The sequence below is a fragment of the Pseudophryne corroboree genome, chromosome 11 (genome assembly GCF_028390025.1).
Source record: "Pseudophryne corroboree isolate aPseCor3 chromosome 11, aPseCor3.hap2, whole genome shotgun sequence".
In the NCBI taxonomy this organism is placed as follows: Eukaryota; Metazoa; Chordata; class Amphibia; order Anura; family Myobatrachidae; genus Pseudophryne; species Pseudophryne corroboree.
The window spans coordinates 219,156,674-219,180,231 of NC_086454.1; the positions used below are offsets into that span (position 1 = coordinate 219,156,674).

At 43.1% G+C, this 23,558-nt stretch overlaps 1 protein-coding gene across 2 annotated transcripts in view; it reads left to right on the forward strand.

Annotated features, from left to right (window-relative positions):
• SLC12A4 (solute carrier family 12 member 4) overlaps nt 1–23,558 on the forward strand; it is a 939,289-nt gene that overhangs the window by 813,830 nt on the left and 101,901 nt on the right. For both annotated transcript variants that reach the window (XM_063945258.1, XM_063945259.1), the window contains exons 19-21: nt 2,603–2,772; nt 11,061–11,192; nt 12,897–13,004. In XM_063945258.1, coding sequence (XP_063801328.1) covers nt 2,603–2,772; nt 11,061–11,192; nt 12,897–13,004 — 410 coding nt within the window. The remainder of the gene's footprint in view (nt 1–2,602; nt 2,773–11,060; nt 11,193–12,896; nt 13,005–23,558) is intronic.

Below are 23,558 nucleotides of genomic sequence, written 5' to 3' on the forward strand. Positions count from 1 at the left end.
CCAATCCCAGTCCTTGAACCGCTGGGCTTTGCAGGCCTTGGTTACGCCGATGCGACCCAATATGCCGGCTTAAAGCTGTGAATAGGTGGATGCCTGGTCCACCAGGAGGTCATGGTACGTTTTCTGGGGATCCACCGTCAAATATGAGGCCAGCTTATTCGCCCAGCTATCCTCTGGCCATCCCAGGCATGCAGCTGCATGCTCAAAGGTCCCCAGATAGGCTTCAACATTGTCTGAGGGACACATCTTTTGCAACGACCTAGGCTCCTGGTGATACTGTCGCAGGCGACCTACTTCATCACGAATCAAGTGCAGGGTTTCCTGCTGATCCTGTACTTGTGTTTGGAGATGCTGCATCTGGGATTGTTGCCCCGCAGCCACATTAGTTAGGGCCCTTAACAACTCCTCCATGGTAGACAGGATGGATGCACGATATATGAATTAGTCACTTAACATACACCACCAAACTACAATACACAAAAAAAACACTTTAAAAAAAATGAAATAAAAAAATAAACAAAACAATTTACACACACACCCTGGCTGGTTACTAACCTGACCAGAGGAAGTTTGCTGAGTCTGTGGAGACTGTCATGGCTCCAGCGGATCCTGCAGTCGCTGGGTTTTTACTGTGCTTAGTGTGTCAGGTCCCTGTTAGGTCGCCACTTGTAAGAAAGCGACCTTCCACCAGACAAGATGCTGACACCGTTGTACGGGAAAAGCAGTCTGTTTACTTCCACAGCACAGTAAACAGGTCTTTAACACTGCAAATTTACAAAGTACCTTAACCAGGACCAGTTCACAAACAGCATGTATACAAATATCAGGCTCCCTGTCTCTAACCCAATGGCCCGCCCTCTATCGCCTGGCCACTTGTTGGCATCAGGAGCCTTGAGCCGTTGCCCTAACGAGCTTTATAAAAGTGTGGCACAGGTGTGCCTGATTTCTGATAGCACTTGCTCCAAAACCTGGACTGGACCTGCATGGATGGGAGCCTGCCCACTCTCTCTCTCCTATCCAAACCCCAGGGACCCAAAGCCGGCCGCACTAAGATAACTTGCTGTGTCCCAACACCTCCTAGGCCTTCCTCTTGGTCCAGTCCTAAACCCAGGTCGCTTTGGCCTGGTGCACCCGAACTGTTGTGCCCTGTCCTGCAAACACCCATGGTGGCATCCATACTGGACTGCCATATGTAGATAGATAGATAGATAGATAGATATACAGTACATACACACATATATATATATATATATATATATATATATCATATATATACTCGGCACTCCGGTAATAATTTGTAGATAGTACTTGGTGCCTTCTCATACAAAGCTGTTTGTTTCAAATAGGAACATACGTGAGCGGCACTCTGCGGTTTTTCAACAAGAACAGGACATCACCCCGTTACTAGCAGCAACGTTTCGTTTTTTATTAAACATCTATGTAATCCTGATGACGGTTTAATAAAAACCAAAACGTTGCTGCTAGTAACGGGGTGATGTCCTGTTCTTGTTGAAAAACCGCAGAGTGCCGCTCACATATGTTCCTATATATATATATATATATACACAGATATACACAAAAAAGATTTTCCAAAGGGCGCTAGTCAGTTATGGAGTTATAGCCCATTGGCAGATTAATAGCACACTCCTCTACATAAGGACTATTAATCTGTCAATGTGATATAACTCTATAACTGACTAATGCCGCCTGGAATATCTTTTTGGTTTGTGTTTTGTCTTGGTCCCACTAATAGGGGTTCCTCTAAGACAGGGATGGGGAACCTTCGGCCCACCAGCTGTTGTTGAACTACACATACCAGCATGACTTGCTACAGTTTTGCTAATTGGCCATGCTAAAACTGTTGTAGGGCTTGCTGGAATGATGTTCAACAACAGCTGGAGGGCCAAAGGTTCCCTATCCCTGCTCTAAGAGGTGCTGCTAATTCTCTTATATACTCTATATGTATCTGTGTGTCCGCCTACTGTACATCTTGCCTCAATATGCCACGTAGCAGGAGATGCCTGGTGTGAGTGAGCTGACAAGTCCAGTGAAACTCCGTTAGCATTGGGCGTTTTTTTTTTTTTTTTCTGAAAATTTATCTTATTTACATTGTCATGCGAATAAGATGCACAAGCAGACTCTGCTGATTAAAATTATATGTGGCATGCCTATATTCTCTTAGCATTTGCATACAAAATGGTGCGTTAGTGTTTTCCTATAAGACACTGTAATGCATTATTTCATATGTAGATACAGCAGTGGTCATTTTAATCAGCATAAGCTGTTTGTGCGTCCTATTTTCATCATGTTGTGAATAGGATGCATTTTAATGGGAAAAGTTGCATGTAAAGACGCTCAACACTACCGAGCCATGGCGTGACTTGAATGTCTGTTTAACATACAGGTACTGTAGGCTAGATATAAGTGGACACATCTGTATATAGTATCTCCTGATATCTTTAGTATATCTGCCATATCAGATGTGGTGTTTTGATTTTTAAAAGCACAGTTCCTCATCAGGTATTAACCTAAATTATTTAGCCTAACTGTGACTGAGAAACCAAAACAGGTCATTTTGTAACAGCCCTCTTTTCTTCTCCAGAAACTGTACGATGCACAACCGCAGCTCATTTGGCACTTATGGTCCCTAAAAATGTCTCTTTCTATCCAAGCAACTATGAGCGTTATCTGGAAGGAAATATTGATGTCTGGTGGATTGTGCATGATGGTGGGATGCTTATGCTGCTGCCATTTCTGTTAAAACAGCATAAGGTATGTCAGAAATTCCATAGGGTATTGGTTCAATTGTACTTAAGCTAAAAACTGATTTAAAGGAGATACTATAATAGAATCTTTATTGATTTTGAAGCATATGTGTAAAAGAATAAACCTGTTCAGGTGGCAGTTACTCTGTATTTTTTATTAATTCTACATCTTTGCTACAGTCGCGCTGAACCGATCCTTTTGGCATGACAGGTACTCTGAGATTCTGCTAGCATCAGGTGTCTCTTTTGCTGAAAGGGCATCTTAAAGATTGTGCTGATTAATTTGATATGCAACACCTGTATATAAGTGTGCGACTGAGTCCCTGAATCTGCATACATATACAATGCAGTGGCCACAGCTTTTTTTCCATTCCAAGTTCTGTTGTGCTTCATATACAGACTCAATCACAAACATATATCAAATGAATCTGCACAGTTTACTGGTGCATCTTAGTTGCATTGCATTGCATCTAAAATGCTAGCAGAGTTGACCTGTCGGCTCACTCACACAATGCATCACACATTGCACTGTCTGTCTACTTCTGTGATATCACGAGTTGGAGAGAAGTTGGTGGTCTGATGAAAAAGTTGGCAGTTTGGTAAGGCAATGTTTTAGTTGGACAGATATGTCGGGTGGTTGGAGGATAGTTGCTCCTCTGTATGGCAAGCATTAGATATGTTAAGTTTAAGATAGTGCTGGAACATTCAAGAAGAGGTAGCAGAGAAACAGTTGGAGATATGAGTGAGGTGCGAGGGAGAGATGTCAGGGGAGGAAAGGCAGATGTGAGTATCATCAGCATAGAAATGATATTGAAAGTCAAAAGAACTAATAAGCTCACCTAAAGAGGATGTACAGTATAGAGAGAGAAAGGGCAAGGTCCAAGCACAAAACCTAGGGGAACACCTACTGTTTGGGGACGTGTGAGGGATGTGGAGTCATGAAGTCATGAAAGGAGGCCGAGTAGGAGCAGTTATAGAGGTAGTAGGTAATCCAGAAGAGGCCAGTGCCATGTATACTGTCACGGCTGTGGGTATTTGTGAAACCGGACTAGTTTGGATTGCTTGGTCTGGGCTTGGGAGATGTGGACGTATTTTTGCAGGCTTTAGGTGTGATCTCCTCATCAGAAGTGTCAGTTGGCTGAGGATCGTAAGAGTGGAGGTGACCAGCTATACGGGTACTGGATGAGAACAGCAATGCAGGTTTCCCGGAGTGCTGGATGGAACCAGCAGAGCAGGTTCTCTGTGAATGCTGAATGGAGTCAGCAATGAAGGTTTTCTTGAGTGCTGGACGGAACCAGCAGAGCAGGTTTTCTGTGAATGCTGAATGGAGTCAGCAATGCAAGTTTTCTGGAGTGCTGGACGGAACCAGCAGAGCACAGATGCCGTGATGGAATGCAGAACAGTCTTTAGGTGCACTGGGATGGCTTACCAGTGCACTTGGATACGCTGAAATGGAAATAGCGGCATGGCCCTTTAATATCTGCCAGGTAGTCAAGTGGTGCTGTGATGGATAAAGCACTGAGGGGCAGATTTATTAAGCCTGGTGAAGTGATAAAGTACCAGTCAATCAGCTCCTATCTACCATGTCACAGGCTGGATTTGAAAAGTAACAGTTAAGAGCTGACTGGCTGGTGCTTTATCACCTTCCACTTTATCACTTCACCAAGCTTAATAAATCTGCCCCTTAGTCTAATACAGCTGGAGATGTAGGAGCTCATTACAAACTACAAAGCACTGACAGCATGCCAGTGCTGGGACTTGGAACTTATACCCTGTACTCACTGCTGACTGGATGAGCGACTCACATGACAAGGAAGTTATTCTGGATTGGGCTTTGGACAGTCAGCTGACCAGGAACTGTCATGGCACTGTCCATGGAGAACTTTGGCGGAAACACTGGCGTGATGCGGCCTAGGAGATTTGCAATGGCCGCCGGGTCCATCGGTGCTGACTGTAAGCCACAGCATAGAGGATGACCGCACAGGACACCAGTAGATTGCACAGATGAGGGACCGCGCAAAGGTTTGTGGCGGTGGTAAGACAGAGTGCGTCTGGCAGTGCTGAATGCCTCCGTTTTGTGACACAGACCAATGAAGTTAAGGAGTTGCAGAAGGAGAGGGTGGTCCACAATGTCACAAGCAGCAGAGAGGTCAAAGAAAATAAGCAGAGTAGTGGTCCTTGAATTTGGCAGCATGGAGGTTATTGCAAGCTTTTTTTAAAGTTGCCTCAGTGGAGAGGAAGGAAGCCAGACTTAAACTGGTTAAGCTGGGAATGGGAGGTAAGAACGTTGTAGACAAAGGTGTTTTAGGTATAAGGACAGGAAAGAGAGATGCGTCGGTAGTTGGAAAGAGTGTTAGGATCAAGGATAGGTTTTTAAAATGAGAGAAATGGTCACGCTTGAAGGCAGCGGGGACAGTGCCTGATGAGAGGGAGAGATTGAAGAGGTTGGCAAGATGGGAACAAGCATGAGTAAGATAATGGAGGAGTGATGGAGGAGACAGGGTCTAGTGGAGAGTGGATGAGAGACCTGACTTCATCTCCAAAAACAATGAAAACAATGGGGGCAAAAAAGTCAGAGTTGGTAAAATGGATGGGGAAGGGTGGTCAGGTAAAGGAAGGGGTGGATTGCTTAGGGTCTGTTGGGATTTAATGTCTTGACATGTGTAGTCAATTTTGGATGTGAAGTAGTAGTCAAAATCATGGGCAGGGAGTGAAAAGGGTAGACGAGGCAGGGGTGGGCAGAGAAGGAAGTTGACTATGTCAAAGAGATTATTTATTTATTTATATAGCGCACACATATTCCGCAGCGCTTTCCAGAGAATATTTGGCCTTTCACATCAGTCCCTGCCCCAGTGGAGCTTACAATCTATATTCCCTACCACATGTGCACGCACACACATTCACGCTAGGGTTAATTTTTGTTGGGATCCAATTAACCTACCAGTATATTTTTGGATTGTGGGAGGAAACCGGAGTACCCGGAGGGAACCCACGCAAGTACGGGATGTCTTCATGACGTCTCTCCCATAGTTCCAAGGAGCGGGTGGCATGGAAGGATGGCAGCGGTCGGACGCAGGAGCTTTGTGTGTGTAAGTATGCTACTAGAGGGGGCATTACTACATGGGGCATTACTACTGGGGCAATACTACATGGGGGCATTGCTATTGGGGGCACTACTAATGAGGGCACTTCATAGGGGGCATCACTTCTGGGGACATAAGGGGCACTACTACTGGGGGCACTGCATACGGAGCACCAATACTATGGTCTCTACATAAGGAGCGCTACCACTGTGGGCACTACAGTGGGCATTGCATAAGGGGTACTACTGCTGTGGGCATTGCATAAGCGGTACTACTGCTGTGGGCATTATGTGTATTTGGTGTGCTACTACTGTGGGCTTTGTGATTAAGGGGCACTAACATGTGTCATAACATGAATAAGGGACACTGCTATGTGGTGTAATTTGAATAAGATTGCTACTGTGCGGCGTAATTTGAATTGGGGATAGTATTGGGTGACCACACCCCTTTCTTTTTGAGTCCACAACCCTTTTTGAGGCATTCCCTTTTTTGCAAAGGCTACGGGTGTGGAGGATGAAGGGGATGAGTTCCACCACCTCTCTAGGAACACTTTAAGCACTGCTTAGATTGCAGTGATCCTCAATACTCTTACATTGTATTTAGTGACAGGTGGACCTGGTCCTGGTGTGTAATGTTTCTATCAAGAATTTATATAGAAAAGACAAACTGGGTGTAACAATATCATTTTATATTCGACTTCTGTGTGTGTTAATAATTGTGAACGTATTTGTTGACAAGTTTTATTTGATGCGATGCTTCAATTAAAAAAATTGTTTAAAATTTTTTATTAAAAACACCTAAAATCATGCAACTTTTGCAATCCAAAATTCAGATTTAAAATCTGAATTCTGAAACGCAGGAAGATTTGAGCCAGACTCCTTTCGAATCGAATGTCCTCGGATTTTGTGGATCCGAACCGGAGTTCCTGTTCAGAACTTCCTGCGGTTCGGAACTCAAATTTTCAGTTTGAATTTTGGGTTTGGATTCCAAAAATTACATGATTTCAGTTGTTTTTATAGATTTTTATAAAAAAAATTGTTGATTTTTTTTAAATCAATTTTTAACTGAACCGAACTCGGAATCCAAACCAAAACACTTGAGTGTGGTTTTGCAAAGTCAAAACACGAGTATGTACTTAAAAACAAAATCAAAACACAGGGGTCCGCGCACATTGACATAATTTGTTAGTGTAATAAATACACAGATGCCAATTTCGTATCAATCCAAAAGATCAATATGGGGCCTCTGATCGGTCTTCCCTAATTGCAGTATCAGAGGCTACACTAAGGCAGTAAAAATAATATGAAGCTCTTTAGAGCTATTTCTAGTTTTAATTAGCAGAATACTTGTCCTGACTGTGGTTTTTGTGAACCCAGCGTGTATGTGAAGTCCGTGCGGGTAACTGGAGGACTGTGTATATTTGGTTGGTCTGTGGGAATCAGTGAGATGAAGTAGTAAGGAGTAATCCCTGACCGGGAGTTGAACCCGGGCTTCGGCAGAGGGAGCCGTATCCTGACCACTGGATCACCAGGGACTTGGTGTTGATAGCAGGATGGTGAATGTATTGGTGAGAATTTACTGGATAATCTGTCACAGGAGTAAGTGTTTGTTTACCCAAGGTTACTATGAAACAGGTTCTCTGGAGTTACACATATCTTGGGGAAGAGCTAAAGACGTTGAACCGGAGTGGTTACTGGTGAGACTGAGAACTGGGCTGGTTACCGGTGACTGAGAACCACACTGTGAACCGGGCTGGGTACCGGTATAACTGGAAATGCAACTGTATGTAGAACATTGACTGTGGCTGTGTCTTTAAAACGAGATTGAAGAATACTGCGGCTGTGTCTTTAAGATGAGACTAAGAATGCTGTGGCTGTTGCTTTAAGATGAGACTGATTAATACTGCGGCGGTGGCTTTAAGACGAGACTGAAGAATACTGTGGATGTGACTTTAAGACAAGACTGAAACTGGATATAACTGGTAACACAACTGTAATCCAGACTGGGTAACAAAAGAGCAGAGTTTTACAGGAACCAATGTAAAAGTGTTACCTTTTAGGGAGCTCAGCTACGAAGCTCACACAGAGCTGGCAGATTCTGTAGCACAAGTCTCTGTACTTATACTTCCTGGTCAATGGTAAACAGAGTCAGGTGATTCAGAGAGTCTCAGGCTGTCACAGGATTGGATAGCTCCGGGTCAGGTGATCAGATCCTGTCATGTCAGTACTCCAGGTTAGGCTCCAATCTGGAGTGAGGCCTAGCAGGCCGAAAAAAACACTGAAGCTTAAATTTCTGCAAATGAACAGAGGATGTTAACTTTTAGGCCTAAACTCCAGAATGAACACCGTGAAGAATCAAAATGCTGCAAACAGCTGATTACTTAGAGGAATTCCTACTCAGGTGGCTAATCAAGGTAAGCAAACGCAGATTTGCAGTCTTCCTGGTGAGTTACAGGATACGCTGAGGTAAGCCCCAGAATATGAGAAATACAGTCGTGATCGTGACAATACTGAAATGATAACAAGCGGAGAAAAACATTCTTACAGGGCAGCATAAGAAAATGCTTTTGCTAAATAGTCTCTGATGGTTTACTCTCATGAAAATAAACCTGAGGATAAAACAGTAAATAATGTGCATAAGACTCCATGAGAAAGGTGCTCAAAAGTCAACATTTTATATCCATAAATAGGGACATGGGGTGTGGCCATGTCAAAATGGGGTGTTGTCAGGAGCATAGGTAGAATTTTGAGAGCCCCATAGCAACATTTTGAAGAGGCCCTACCCTAATGTTTATGGATTGAAACCTCTAACTGCAGCAGTTGTTCATTTTATGCCCTGTAGTGGTGGCCTAGTTAATTTATGCCCTGTTGTAGTGCCATCTTTCACATTATACCAAACAGTGGCTTCAGTTCATGTTATGACATAATGTGTCTCTAGATCACATCATGCTAAACAGTGTCACAAGTTCATATGATGTCACATTGTAGTGCTACCAGTTCATACTATGCCACATTATGGTGCTTCCAGTTCATATTATGCCACATTACAGTTCCCTAATTCATATTACGCACCATTATAGTGTCCTTGGATAACATCCATTATGCTCACTCTGATTAACATCCCCTTTACACACCTCTAACTGGAAATATAATTTTACCAGATAATGTGTTTTCTAGTACTCACCCCCCCCCCCTTCCCCTCTTGTCAGTTTTTGAATCTTACATGTCAACCTGATTTCTGCCAGCAAGTCAGTGCAGCGTTCTTTAGCTTCCATGCGATATGGTATCAGAAGACTCACCAGAGTGGCCCTGTTAACACTAAGACACCGGACACAGGGCGTCACCTGGGCTCTTGACATTGATAATTGGATCCTGGGTCACTGACATGTTGCGTGGTCCTATGAGTCATAGTTAGAGTTGTATTTGTCTGAAAGTAGGGTTTGGGTGTGGTGCAAACCCCATTGTTGTCAACAAGGCACAGTGCAGGCTGATGGTGGTTCCATAATGGCGTGAGGTGTGTTCACGTGTCATGTGTTGGGTTTGCTGGTACACCTGAACACATCATTGACTAGTAACTTTAGTGATTTAAAGAGGTCCACTCAGCCCCCAGGTTTCGGCACCTACAAACATCAGGAAGCTGTTGGAAGCTATCCATATGGCATGGGTCAACATCTCTCTGATGGACTTCATTCACTGGTGTAATCGATGCCACATCGAGTTGCTGCACTTCACCAGGCTAGAGGGGTCATACAAGATAGTAGGCACCTATCCTTGACTTTTGGCACTTCAGTGTATATGACTTCTGTACCCCATAGCAATGCCACTGTAGCTACGTCCTAGTGCTTTTCATTTTCTTGCTTACAATGAAAAGCACTAGGCTGGCCCTTATTATTCTCCTTTCAAACCTCCCATACATTGTCACTACTCTAATGAAATGTACACATCAAATTTCGGCACGGCTAGGCTAATAACTGTGTTTATCAAGTAATTTATTACCTTCTGGTCAGGGGCGCCACAACCTTTTTGGTTGGAGGGGCAAAATATTATTTATGGCACACCTAAATTGCTGAATGTCGCCGCCTCAAGGACAGCTGGACTTACCCGCCATACCACCTACCTGATGATAGAGATGGGAAACAGGGAAAGTGTAGCAGATGTCTTGCATTTTAAGTATATCTTGATTTTTTCGGGTGATTTCCCACAAAATACGTATAATAAATACAGACCAAAAACATAACTGTTACATGTTAGTGACTTTGGGGCCAATTCAGTAAGGTTAGCAAATTCTGCTAATCAGCAGATTTTGCTAACCATTAGCACGCATACTGGAGGCCGCCCAGCGCTGGGCAAGGCCGCCAGGCATGCTGACCGGTGCCTTCCCCCTGCTTCAAGCAGAAATTGTTAGCAGAAATTAAGTATGACTCCTGCTGGCGCAGCTTAGCTGCGGCCGCAGGAGTCCAGGTGCCAATTTTGTTGTCGCAGCGGCTGCGTGTGACGTCATGCAGCCGCTGCGGCCGCACTCCCGACACGCCCCCGTTCACGCATACCAGCCCACCGTTTGGGCTGTCACGCCCCCGCAACGCTCCGTTTCCACCCGGAAAACGGAGCATTGCCGCCCCCCTCCCGCCCTGCACCTGCCTCTGCCTGATGGACAGGCAGAGGCGATCGCAATTTCTGCGGCCCCCCGCAGAAATTGCGGGCGCATGTGCAGTAGGGCCTGCTGCGCATGCGCCCGCGGCCCCTCAGCAAAAATTCCGTACGAATCGCTACTTGCAATTCATACTGAATTTGCCCCTTTATGAAGAAGACGAAGTGACAGGATCCACTCATAGTTCACACCCTGGCTGAGGCTGTGCATGGTAGATAATGAGACTTTACAGGTACATTTTCAGCTGAACCTGGTTGAAAATGCGGGGAGGTCAGGGGGTGCCATGAGGGAAAGGGGTGGGAGTACTGAGGAGCACTGTGGCGAGATAGGAAGTGTAGTAGCCAAAAAGGGTATTATCTCCATACCGACACTGCCCATATTAACTGTAGATGGTGGCCACACTGCGCTCCGTTACACAGTACTCCCCTGTTTCAGCACCTATGCTTCTGGTTACTTACATATGCAGTAGTCATGTCAAAAATGTAGATGCAAATCACATATAATAACTGGTTTTGTTTTTAGTTGTTTTTTTTTATTTTGAGAGTGAGTACTTGCTTATTTGCAGGTGTGGAAAAAGTGCCAAATGAGGATTTTTACAGTAGCACAAATGGACGACAACAGCATCCAAATGAAGAAAGACCTTGCAACCTTCCTTTATCATCTTAGGATTGAAGCAGAAGTGGAAGTAGTAGAAATGGTAGGAAAATTAATAAAAGAAAAGTATTTGAAATTAATATATAAGAAAAACTGAAAAGGGGTGATGTGGTTAGTTAAGTTAGCGCTGATACTATATGGAGAGTCTTAGAAAAGTGTATTGATAGTATAAGAAAAAAACACTTAGGTTGAAAGTTTGAGAATGGTTTAATACTTATCCATAGATGTTGAAAATGAGGAATGGCTCTTCCTTTTGGTTTGTTTGTCTTTTTAGAATATTCCCTCCAGATGGTGTTTTTGGTACATGTAATGAAATGTAAAAAAAAAAACAATACGTGTATTAGACACTGATGTTAGTTCTCTACAGGTCTGTCTATAATCTATCCTCTTTTCTAGGAAATAAGTGGGTTGATTCCTCCAGTATGTTTCTATTTGTTTTTTTCTTTTTCTGTATTATAGTTTTAAGATGACGTTATGGTTTGGATAAATATACCTTGCTTACATAATATGTGGCAGGGTTAAGCTTACCTAGGTTTCTTTTTTTCCTTCGATGGATAAAGGTTTTTCACAGTGGTAATAAGCTCACAGTAGTTAGAGGGCCACATGTTGAGTACTCCTATATGGACACCATCCTAAAATTGATGCAGGAGTTTAACGTCTTTGCTGCTGAGGGTTTTTTTCACCCCTTTGTTGTGACCATTTTCCTCATTTTTTCTTGTTACCTTCCAACATCAATATCATTGTTATAACATAGTACCCATACAAATTATACCTTGTTTGTTTCAGAGACTTATGTGAAGTTTAGTCATTCTGCTTATTGTTACACGTTAAATAAGATGTAACTAAAGTGGCCATATATTGTAAGTCATTTTTATTAAGATTTCAAGTGTTATATACTGTATAAAGCCACAAATACATACTTTGTGGTTCTTGTTTTGACATTAAAATTGCAACCAGCATAATTCTACATTCAGTTTTAGTAAAAAAAAAAAAATTGCATTAAATATGAGTACGTGATTTTTATTTGGAACAGCATGTGGACATAGGATCTCCAGACCCAATGTGTGGAAAAAAAAATTTTGTGTGTACTGTTTATGACATTGTGTGGTGATCACCAGACAATAACTACTAAGAGGGAAGATTCATTTAGACACTGTAAATTTTGCCACAAAAAACTGGCTTTTTCTGGATTTTTTGCCCAATGTTTTTTCAGGCAATTCAATTAATGCCCTTTTTTCGTGGTAAAATGTATGAAAACACAGGGTGCGAAACACAGGGATCTGGGCAGTTAAAAGAAAATCCCAGATAATGCTGGCTATCATAATCAACTGAATTACCCCCGGAGATCATTTCCCATGGCTAATTGACTTCCCCCCTATATGAGCACATTATTGGAAATAGAAAATGCCTTCAAACAAAGGTGCCACGTGTGTATGAAGTTAAGTATGGGGAAAATGTTATGTTTCCATAGAGTTTGGTGGAATTGTTTGGGAATCACCAGACAATACCTACTGGAGGGCCACATTATTTGAAAGAGGTTCATCCCTCTTTCAAACAAGGTTTCCATTATATGTGCCAGTATCATGGGGGTATTAGGCTACATAGTGTGCTCCCAAATACAGTATGCATTTTATGGAAAATAAGTAATGGATACTATGTACTTTGTCTTTTAAGTATACAATGCATTATAAATAAAGCACTACACTGTGTTGTACATTCATTTATGATCTTTTTCAAATATTTGCAGAACAATAGTGACATCTCTGCATATACATATGAGAGAACGCTAATGATGGAGCAGCGCTCTCAGATGCTGAGACAGATGCGTCTCACCAAGACTGAAAGAGATCGTGAGGTAGGTTTCTGATCTAGAGGTAGATTTTCTAAGGCGCAGTTTGTCAAAGCTACTGATCAACAGTAGGTTTTACCAATGGTTTTAAAATGGCAGTAGGAAGTAATGCTTAAAAAGCTTAGTTGTCAGAGTTGCCGATGATCAGCAATTGACAAATTGTGCCTTTTTTTTAAATCTACCCCTTATTATTGTTGTGTTATTATTTGACCCTCCTAGTGGGGCCATAACTAGGGTAAAAAAACGACTAATGAAGCGCCATCATACCGGAATAATTTTATGAGATTTTTTAATCCCACTGAAACACATAAAAACACACGTACAAGATGTGTCCACATACATCTTTGCTATATCCCAACATGTATATCACAGTTTTGCATGCGATATACTTAGAGATTTAGCCATGTCTTGTGATTTTTCCTAATTTGCTTCTTTAATATGTTACCTTACACATATTCTATTATGGCAAGCAAAAATTTTAAAATACACCCACTCACTACTCGTGAAAAACAGCTTAGCAGTGTTTTGCATGTTGTGCAAAATTTAGCAAAATAGCATAGATGTAAGTGGACACATCTGTACACACAGCCGGTGTTAAATTAAACTAGACTATATATTGATTAAAAACACAATTTAAGCAATTAATGACCATAGAACAATCACACAGTGCACCAAAAGAACCTTCTCAATCACAGTCAGTGTTTAGGCAGGTGGTTAGTATGCAATTAATGCAAAGTCCATTAGTTTCCACTTATATTATATTGGACATCTGTTTGTTACTTTTCCCAAAGACACAGTTACACTGTATATGGTCAAGCAGCAGTTTAGTTGTTTAGTATGCAGTCATTGCAATGTCCATTTGTCCTTGCTTTGTGCTGTACAAATGAGCTGTTAATGCAAGCACAGTCACATTTATCAATATCTACAGTCATGGTTTTTTCACAAAATAGTATAATATTAATATCCAATTCGTGTGGCTAAAACAAGAGCTTAAAACATTAGAATGTTATATATCATATACAAATTGTTGTAGTGCAGAGAGTTCAATTTTTCTATTCTCTCTACTCAATATTTAATAATACAATATATTTATTATATATATAAAAAGTTCCCTCAACTACAATACATGACATCAAAAACACAAATAATAACAAATATATACTTTATATCCCACTAGATATTTTCGAAAAGAGACAAAAATAAGCAAATAGGAGGCAAAAAGGGATCTTTCATGAAGGGAACTATTGGGTGTTATTTAACTCCACTGTGTCATTTAGACCATGTGGTATTAATGTCCCTAAATGAAAAATCCAATAAGCCTCTCTTTTACAAAGGAGGCCAAACCTATTACCTCCTCTGCTGGTTTGGTTAACCTGTTTGATCACAATCATCTGGATAAATTATTTGATCTCCGAAAAATGACTCTGTCACTACATCCCACATCCATATTTAATATTTCATTTCATTTAGGATTCTATGTAATAAAGAAGAGAGAAGTTCCTTCAAGGACACTTTTACCAAGGGAGAGAGATTGGTCATTAAGAGTCTCAGTTCTGATCATGATTTGGTTATTAAGTCGGCTGATATGGGAGGGAATATTCTTTCAAGACAGAACTGATTATCTCTTGGAGGCTTATAATCTCTTGGAGGCTTATAGACAATTGGAGAATGAGACAACCTATAAAAAAACTCCCCTGTAACCGTACAGATGACATTTAAGCTAAGTTGAAATTTATGTTATCCCAGGCGCTGACCTCTAGAGTGATATCGAAAGACACTTTTAATTTTCTGTTCACTGTTCACCCGGTGGTGTCCACAAACTACCATTTACCTAAATAACATAAATCCCTTACTTCCCTCCCTGGTTGCCCGATCATTTCAACGTAAATTCACTTACCAATAACCTTTCACATTATGTTGATTCGTTTTTACAGGGACATACAGTGGCAAACACTACTACCATTTACCTAAATAACATAAATCCCTTACTTCCCGCCCTGGTTGCCCGATCATCTCAACGTAAATTCACTTACCAATAACCTTTCACATTATGTTGATTCGTTTTTACAGGGACATACAGTGGCAAACGCTGGATTTCTAGAGGGGGGTTTCCAAATGCACAATCTACCACTTTGCAGAACATTGGTGCATGTGCGGGAGTCTGGGTGAGCAGTAGAGGAACCTAGTAACGACCCTTGATATTAATGTAAACATTGGTCTTTGTATACACTGGATACTGTATGGAATACAGTATTAATATTTAACACACTATAGATGTTCTATAGCACAGGTTCTCAAACTCGGTCCTTAGGACCCCACACGGTTCATGCTTTGCAGGTCACCTGTAGATTTTTTAAATGTGACAGTTGGTTATACACAGTGCACCTGCTGAGTGACATGGAAAACGTGAACCGTGTGGGGTCCTGAGGACTGGGTTTGAGAACCACTGTTCTATAGTATAGGCTGTATCAAACATATTTAAATAATAAATAAAAACACAAACATACAGCAATAGAATCAGTTTTGCACTTTCTTAGCACACATTCTCCCACCTCATGGTAGGGCTCCTGTCTCTTCCTCCTGGTAGCTACTCTCTGGTCCAGTGCATTGATTGAGGACACAGATCCAAACACACAGCAAACTTGGTAAAGGAAGTTGCTATCACTGGGAATGAGCAGTATTTCTTTTTCATCCACTAGGGGTCACTGGAGTACTCTAGGGATATGGACGGTTCCACAGGAACTAGGCACTGAATAAATTAAAATTTGAGAGTTCTTCCCCCCTCCATATCCCAGAGTACCTCAGTGTTTTTTCGGTGCTCACCGAGCAACTAGGCCTGTGGAGTTTCTCCACAATTATTGGATTTATTTTTGATTTTTCAATGTTCCACATCCCTTCCCCCCTTCCAGAAAGGCGAGGGTCCGGGATAGTGGAAGCTGCTGAAGCAGCTGTGGGTGTCGGACCTCTCTGAAAGAGCTCCCTCACCACCTCGTGCAGGACTAAAACCTGCAGTAAAGGCTGGACGGAACTTACAGAGAAGCCCCGTCATAGCCCTCACCACAGGGTCCAGGTATGTTGAACGGGGCGGTCAGCTCACGCTGCCGCCCCGCTGTGTGGGAAACTGTGTGTGTGTGTGGCCGCCGGCCACTCCCTTCATCCGCCCGCCGCCGCTTCCAGCGCTGCTGTTTATGCTGTGTCCCCCGCCGCTCTGAGCCGCGCCGGCCACGTTGATTTATGCATAGCCCCTCCACGGCTCTATGCGGCGCGCTCCCCGGTCCTCAATGCCGCTTCCGGCTCCCTCTCCACCATAGCCCGGCTCCGTGTATAGAGAACGGTACACGGAGCACGGGGAGGGGGGGGGGGGGGGGGGGGCACACAAATGAGAGTTTTTGTAAAAGGCAGGCTCCATAGCCTAGTGAGTAACTGCTGCCACAGTGATGTTCCCTGCACACAGAAATGTCAGGGTCACTGGATAAAATCTCATGTTCAACTCTTGTTGATAAAAGAAGTATGTTTCTAGAATACAGCTGCGCTGCATATGTGTTACAATAGGCTATTAAGTCTTTGTTAAACAGGATACATGTTATATGTGCAGGTTTGAATGCAACATAGTATGTTTATTAAATCTGCTTACATAATTATAAGTCTGCACTTTGTGTTATACTGTGAGCATGAGGACATATTTAACCATGCTTCCTGTTGTTTTTCCTGTTGTATTTCCAGAATTTCCTGTATTACATCTCTCCTCCATTGAAGGCGCAGGGGTGTTAAGCGGAATTTGGGATCAGGCATATTGCTGGCGTGCACTGCACTTGGCCAGATATATATTTATAGAGACACCTTAGTGCTATTTACTGAGTCGGCTCAAGTTGTATTTTGTATCGTCTGTCTGCATAATGAGTAAGACACCAGCAAAGACTAAAAAGCAGTTTCCCTACCATGCTGTAACAGTGTATTACATGGATCTACACTCACTTCTCTTATTATTATTTTTATCATAACTGTTTATAATGATATTATCCCAAAGACTGCAAATCTGAATCATGGCTGTGGTCAGCCAAATACTGGCTTTGTTCACTGTTGTAAAGTAAGATGTGTTATACAATTTGTCAGCACATGGTGATTATAAAACCGTATCTGTGGAGCACTGCAAGCATTGTGAGTTCAGGCTCACCTGCAGCAGCTTTGCTTAATTCACTTAGCCACACCACAATTGGATACGCCCGATCTCATCTGATCTTGGAAGCTAAGCAGTGTTGGGAGACCCATTAACTAAGCTGCGGTTAAGCAGCATACTTCTCAGGTTTTTAAGCCTGTGAGTGGTCACATTTAGTTTCAGACTTCTAAGAATTATACCTCTGAATCAGGATATATCTGGATATATGTATATGGGTATATAATATATATGTGTATGTATGCATATATGAAATATATATATATATATTTATAAGGTCTGAGTATGTGTGAATATACATTGTTGTATATGTGTGTGTGTGTGTGTATATATATATATATGTATATAACTGTCCAACAATGAACGGCACTCAGAGACGAAATAATGCAAAAAGATTTGTATTCCAAGGTCAACGTTTCGGGGGACGGACCCCCGTCGTCAGGACACAACAGACACACAAACAAATAAAACACTTACCCTCCTAAATACCACAGTAGCCCCGCCGCCATCGTCCGTCATGTGCGCGCCCGCTACTCACTCTGCTTCCGCTCACGTCAGACACCCACTTCCGGAAACAGCCGTCTTCATGGAAACCAGCAGCTTGCGGTTCACACAGAACCCGGCTGCAATCCATCGGCGGGAGGGAGCGCAGGCATAATCCACAGGGGAGGCTGGGCTGTCATCACTGCGGGCAGGCAGGGACATACACTGAAATAAAAACAAGAAGTAAGCAGCAATACATAATGAAAAAAGCAGCTTATCCAATACACATAAATCAATGAAAAAAAGAAGATCACATAAATCTATGAAAAGAATCCAAAATATAGTATAACACAAAAGCAACATAAAAAAACAAAACACAAAACCCCCCACACTACACAAGCGTATTCCAATTAATCTTTTCGTTAAGCCCCCCAGGGGCGCAGGTACCCAATCTCAGTATCCACTTAGTTTCTTTGACTAAAAGAGATTTTGCCCGATCACCCCCCCTCAAGCTCAGGGGAACGTGATCTATAATAAAGTACCGGAGTGACTCTAATGTGTGACCAGCATTTTTAAAGTGTTTAGCTACTGGTTGATCGATCAATTTTCCTTCAAGCGTAAGTTTTATGGCCGATCTATGTGCCGCCATCCTCTCCGAAAACTTCCGAGTAGTCTGGCCCACATACATGAGCCCACACGGGCAGACAATAATATACACGACAAATGCAGTCGAACAGGTTAAAACAAACCTGATGTCGTATATTTTAGAGCAATGGGGGTGTTTGAACGATCTACAGTTCAGCATCAATTTACACGTGGCACACCCACTGCAACGATAGCAACCTGAAGGTTTATAAGATACATTAGGGGGCCTAGCGATACCCATCCCAGTGATGTCTGTTCTAACTATTCTATCTTTGATGTTACGGCCACGACGAAACGACATCAGAGGAGTAGTGTGATTAAACACTTTGAGCTCTGGATCCGAAGACACAATGGGCCACAGTGCCCTGGTGGCTCTACTCACCCCTCCACTGGATGAGGTGAAATTACAGGGGAAGGGAATCCTATTCTTAAGGTGTCGATCAGTCGGTGCCAAAAGAGATTGCCTAGACATGCCTAGAACCTCCTGTTTCTGCCTCTCAAGCAAATCAGGATCATAACCCCTGGTTATGAAGTTATGAATTAGAGCATCAAGCTCATCAGGAACTCTCGAGGGGTCTGATGCTATTCTAGCTATTCGCATCATCTGTGAGCGAGGGAGCCCTTTCTTAAGGGGCTCGGGATGGTGACTAGATGCTAATAAAAGCGTATTCCGATCAGTAGGTTTGTGGAAAACCTCCGTAGTCAAGCACTTATGTGCAGCATGACAGACATCCATTTTCTGGATGTTAATATTCATCTTGAAAATGGCTGCTTGACTACGGAGGTTTTCCACAAACCTACTGATCGGAATACGCTTTTATTAGCATCTAGTCACCATCCCGAGCCCCTTAAGAAAGGGCTCCCTCGCTCACAGATGATGCGAATAGCTAGAATAGCATCAGACCCCTCGAGAGTTCCTGATGAGCTTGATGCTCTAATTCATAACTTCATAACCAGGGGTTATGATCCTGATTTGCTTGAGAGGCAGAAACAGGAGGTTCTAGGCATGTCTAGGCAATCTCTTTTGGCACCGACTGATCGACACCTTAAGAATAGGATTCCCTTCCCCTGTAATTTCACCTCATCCAGTGGAGGGGTGAGTAGAGCCACCAGGGCACTGTGGCCCATTGTGTCTTCGGATCCAGAGCTCAAAGTGTTTAATCACACTACTCCTCTGATGTCGTTTCGTCGTGGCCGTAACATCAAAGATAGAATAGTTAGAACAGACATCACTGGGATGGGTATCGCTAGGCCCCCTAATGTATCTTATAAACCTTCAGGTTGCTATCGTTGCAGTGGGTGTGCCACGTGTAAATTGATGCTGAACTGTAGATCGTTCAAACACCCCCATTGCTCTAAAATATACGACATCAGGTTTGTTTTAACCTGTTCGACTGCATTTGTCGTGTATATTATTGTCTGCCCGTGTGGGCTCATGTATGTGGGCCAGACTACTCGGAAGTTTTCGGAGAGGATGGCGGCACATAGATCGGCCATAAAACTTACGCTTGAAGGAAAATTGATCGATCAACCAGTAGCTAAACACTTTAAAAATGCTGGTCACACATTAGAGTCACTCCGGTACTTTATTATAGATCACGTTCCCCTGAGCTTGAGGGGGGGTGATCGGGCAAAATCTCTTTTAGTCAAAGAAACTAAGTGGATACTGAGATTGGGTACCTGCGCCCCTGGGGGGCTTAACGAAAAGATTAATTGGAATACGCTTGTGTAGTGTGGGGGGTTTTGTGTTTTGTTTTTTTATGTTGCTTTTGTGTTATACTATATTTTGGATTCTTTTCATAGATTTATGTGATCTTCTTTTTTTCATTGATTTATGTGTATTGGATAAGCTGCTTTTTTCATTATGTATTGCTGCTTACTTCTTGTTTTTATTTCAGTGTATGTCCCTGCCTGCCCGCAGTGATGACAGCCCAGCCTCCCCTGTGGATTATGCCTGCGCTCCCTCCCGCCGATGGATTGCAGCCGGGTTCTGTGTGAACCGCAAGCTGCTGGTTTCCATGAAGACGGCTGTTTCCGGAAGTGGGTGTCTGACGTGAGCGGAAGCAGAGTGAGTAGCGGGCGCGCACATGACGGACGATGGCGGCGGGACTACTGTGGTATTTAGGAGGGTAAGTGTTTTATTTGTTTGTGTGTCTGTTGTGTCCTGACGACGGGGGTCCGTCCCCCGAAACGTTGACCTTGGAATACAAATCTTTTTGCATTATTTCGTCTCTGAGTGCCGTTCATTGTTGGACAGTTGTGTATCTTTGGTTCTGGCACCGGAGCAGCATTATCTGCTTAACTGGAGTGCCGGCTGCTGCTGGATCTATATATTAGTGCCCCTCTTTGTGGTGCACACGTTGCATGGCACCCACTCTATTTGTTTTCAGCACATACTCTGCTATTTGTTTTTAAGCCACAGCTTACAGATGGATTCTGCAGCACCTTCCTCCCAGGATGTTCCTGGGTTTAGGAACTCTAGGATTACCGACATGGGAGAGACATTTAGCTTTTCTCAGGCTGAGATTGATTCCATCCTCTGTCAGGAGGTGGTTTCTAATACTGATAAGTCTATGAATGCAGAGACACTCTTTCACCAAATCTGGAGGTTGAAGCGCAGAGAGATCGACTACATGCTCCACAGTAGTTCCCTTTCGGAATATTTCAGAGAACACAAAATTCCTAGGGGCTTCCGGGTGAGAAACGTCCCAACCATAGGACGGAATAACCCGGACTTTGTGCGTAAGTGGATCGCTATTTTAAATAAATGCGCCTTCGACCTTATGATTTTGGTTATTGACGAAGCTAATAAAGAACTGATAGCCACTCGTTCTAAGATCAGGGCATTTGAATCTGCTTCTTTTAAAGTGTTGGAGGAAGACACCACACAAGATTGGCTAAGGAAATTGGAGACACAGTGTCAGCAATATCAGAAAGACCTGTTGAAATTTAAACGCAACAAAAAACTGGCTGTGGATGCAGACTATGAGGACTACCAGGTATACAGGTGGTTAGTTGGCAATGAACCAACTAAGGTTCCCCAAAAGTTTCAAAGATCAAGGAGACCTTGGCACAAAAAATCCTCGCAGAAGGATAGACAAGGACCACGCTCCAGCTTGGATAGCGAATTTGCTGCATCTGAATGTGATGAGGTACCCGCAGACCAGGGAGCCCCTTTAGTGAAGGACACCCGCACTATCAAAAAGCCTATAACATCACTGCCACCCGACGGGGTGGCCAGAACAAAAGGGGTGCGGGCAGTCGCGCAGCGCCAGAATCGCTGATTTTCAATCTTTCGCACCGTACCCTGGAGCCGGCGGAAATTTCGGTGCTCTGTAAAGGCCTCAGTTTTGTGCCGACTAACCTCCATGATGTATACAACTGGTCCAAAGATATACATGCCTTTTCTAGAAAGTTGAGACTTAAAGAATTTTTTCAGCATTCTACAGATACCAGTGATTCCTCCATTTTTTCCAGCTTTATTAAACGATCTGTGATAACATCCTTTGACCCTGTCTCGTCCAATGCTTCTTTAAAATCTTTCCACAGGCTGCTCGATGATTCCATCACTAAATTTGCGGCAGCACCAGCCAAAATCAAATTTAATCTTTCCAAGGTTGAAACTGAAGCACTTGCAACTTTGGCGTCTTACGACGACATCATTATTAGACCCGCCGATAAAGGCGGTGGGATTGTGGTCCTAGATTTAAAATTTTACAGAGAGGAGATTTATGCTCAGTTGGACGATATTGATGTTTATCGCAAATTACCATCAGACCCAACTGCCCGGTTCAAGAAAGAACTCTCTGGGATTCTAAATACAGCCCTATTATCTGGACAACTACCAAAGAAAATAGTCAAAGCCCTGGATGTCGGTCACCCTAGGGTCCCTTTGCTTTACACACTCCCCAAATTGCACAAGGACGCCCTGAAACCCCCGGGACGCCCCATTATCTCGGCTCCGGACTCGCTCTATAGACCAGTTGCTCAGTTACTTGATTCCATCCTACAGCCTCTGTTACTACATAGAGATTCTTTTCTGAAGGACACTACCTCCTTCCTTAAAAAATTACAGTCTGTCCAGGACATTCCTCCAGGAACTCTACTTTGCTGTCTCGATGTCTGCAGCCTCTATACGGCCATTCCACACGATGCAGGACTCTGTGCTATGAGGAACTTTTTGCAGGTTGAACTTCCTGAGCAGCTATTTGATCATGAGCTATTCTTGTCCCTCTTGGAGCTAACCCTTAAGCGCAATTATTTTTTATTTGATGGTTCTTTTTTTCTTCAACTAAGGGGATGTGCGATGGGGTCCCCAGTGGCCCCTTCGTACGCAAACATCTTCATGTTTGAACACGAGAAGCGCATTTTTTTCTCCAATTCGTCTATTGGCGACAATATCCTTCTTTATTGTCGCTACATAGACGATATCTTCCTGTTGTGGAGGGGGGGACGGGATGCTCTTGTCAAATTTGTTGCTGAGGTTAATGATTCCGATTCTCCTATTAAATTTACACTTATGTGCAGCATGACAGACATCCATTTTCTGGATGTTAATATTCATCTTGAAAATGGCTGCTTGACTACGGAGGTTTTCCACAAACCTACTGATCGGAATACGCTTTTATTAGCATCTAGTCACCATCCCGAGCCCCTTAAGAAAGGGCTCCCTCGCTCACAGATGATGCGAATAGCTAGAATAGCATCAGACCCCTCGAGAGTTCCTGATGAGCTTGATGCTCTAATTCATAACTTCATAACCAGGGGTTATGATCCTGATTTGCTTGAGAGGCAGAAACAGGAGGTTCTAGGCATGTCTAGGCAATCTCTTTTGGCACCGACTGATCGACACCTTAAGAATAGGATTCCCTTCCCCTGTAATTTCACCTCATCCAGTGGAGGGGTGAGTAGAGCCACCAGGGCACTGTGGCCCATTGTGTCTTCGGATCCAGAGCTCAAAGTGTTTAATCACACTACTCCTCTGATGTCGTTTCGTCGTGGCCGTAACATCAAAGATAGAATAGTTAGAACAGACATCACTGGGATGGGTATCGCTAGGCCCCCTAATGTATCTTATAAACCTTCAGGTTGCTATCGTTGCAGTGGGTGTGCCACGTGTAAATTGATGCTGAACTGTAGATCGTTCAAACACCCCCATTGCTCTAAAATATACGACATCAGGTTTGTTTTAACCTGTTCGACTGCATTTGTCGTGTATATTATTGTCTGCCCGTGTGGGCTCATGTATGTGGGCCAGA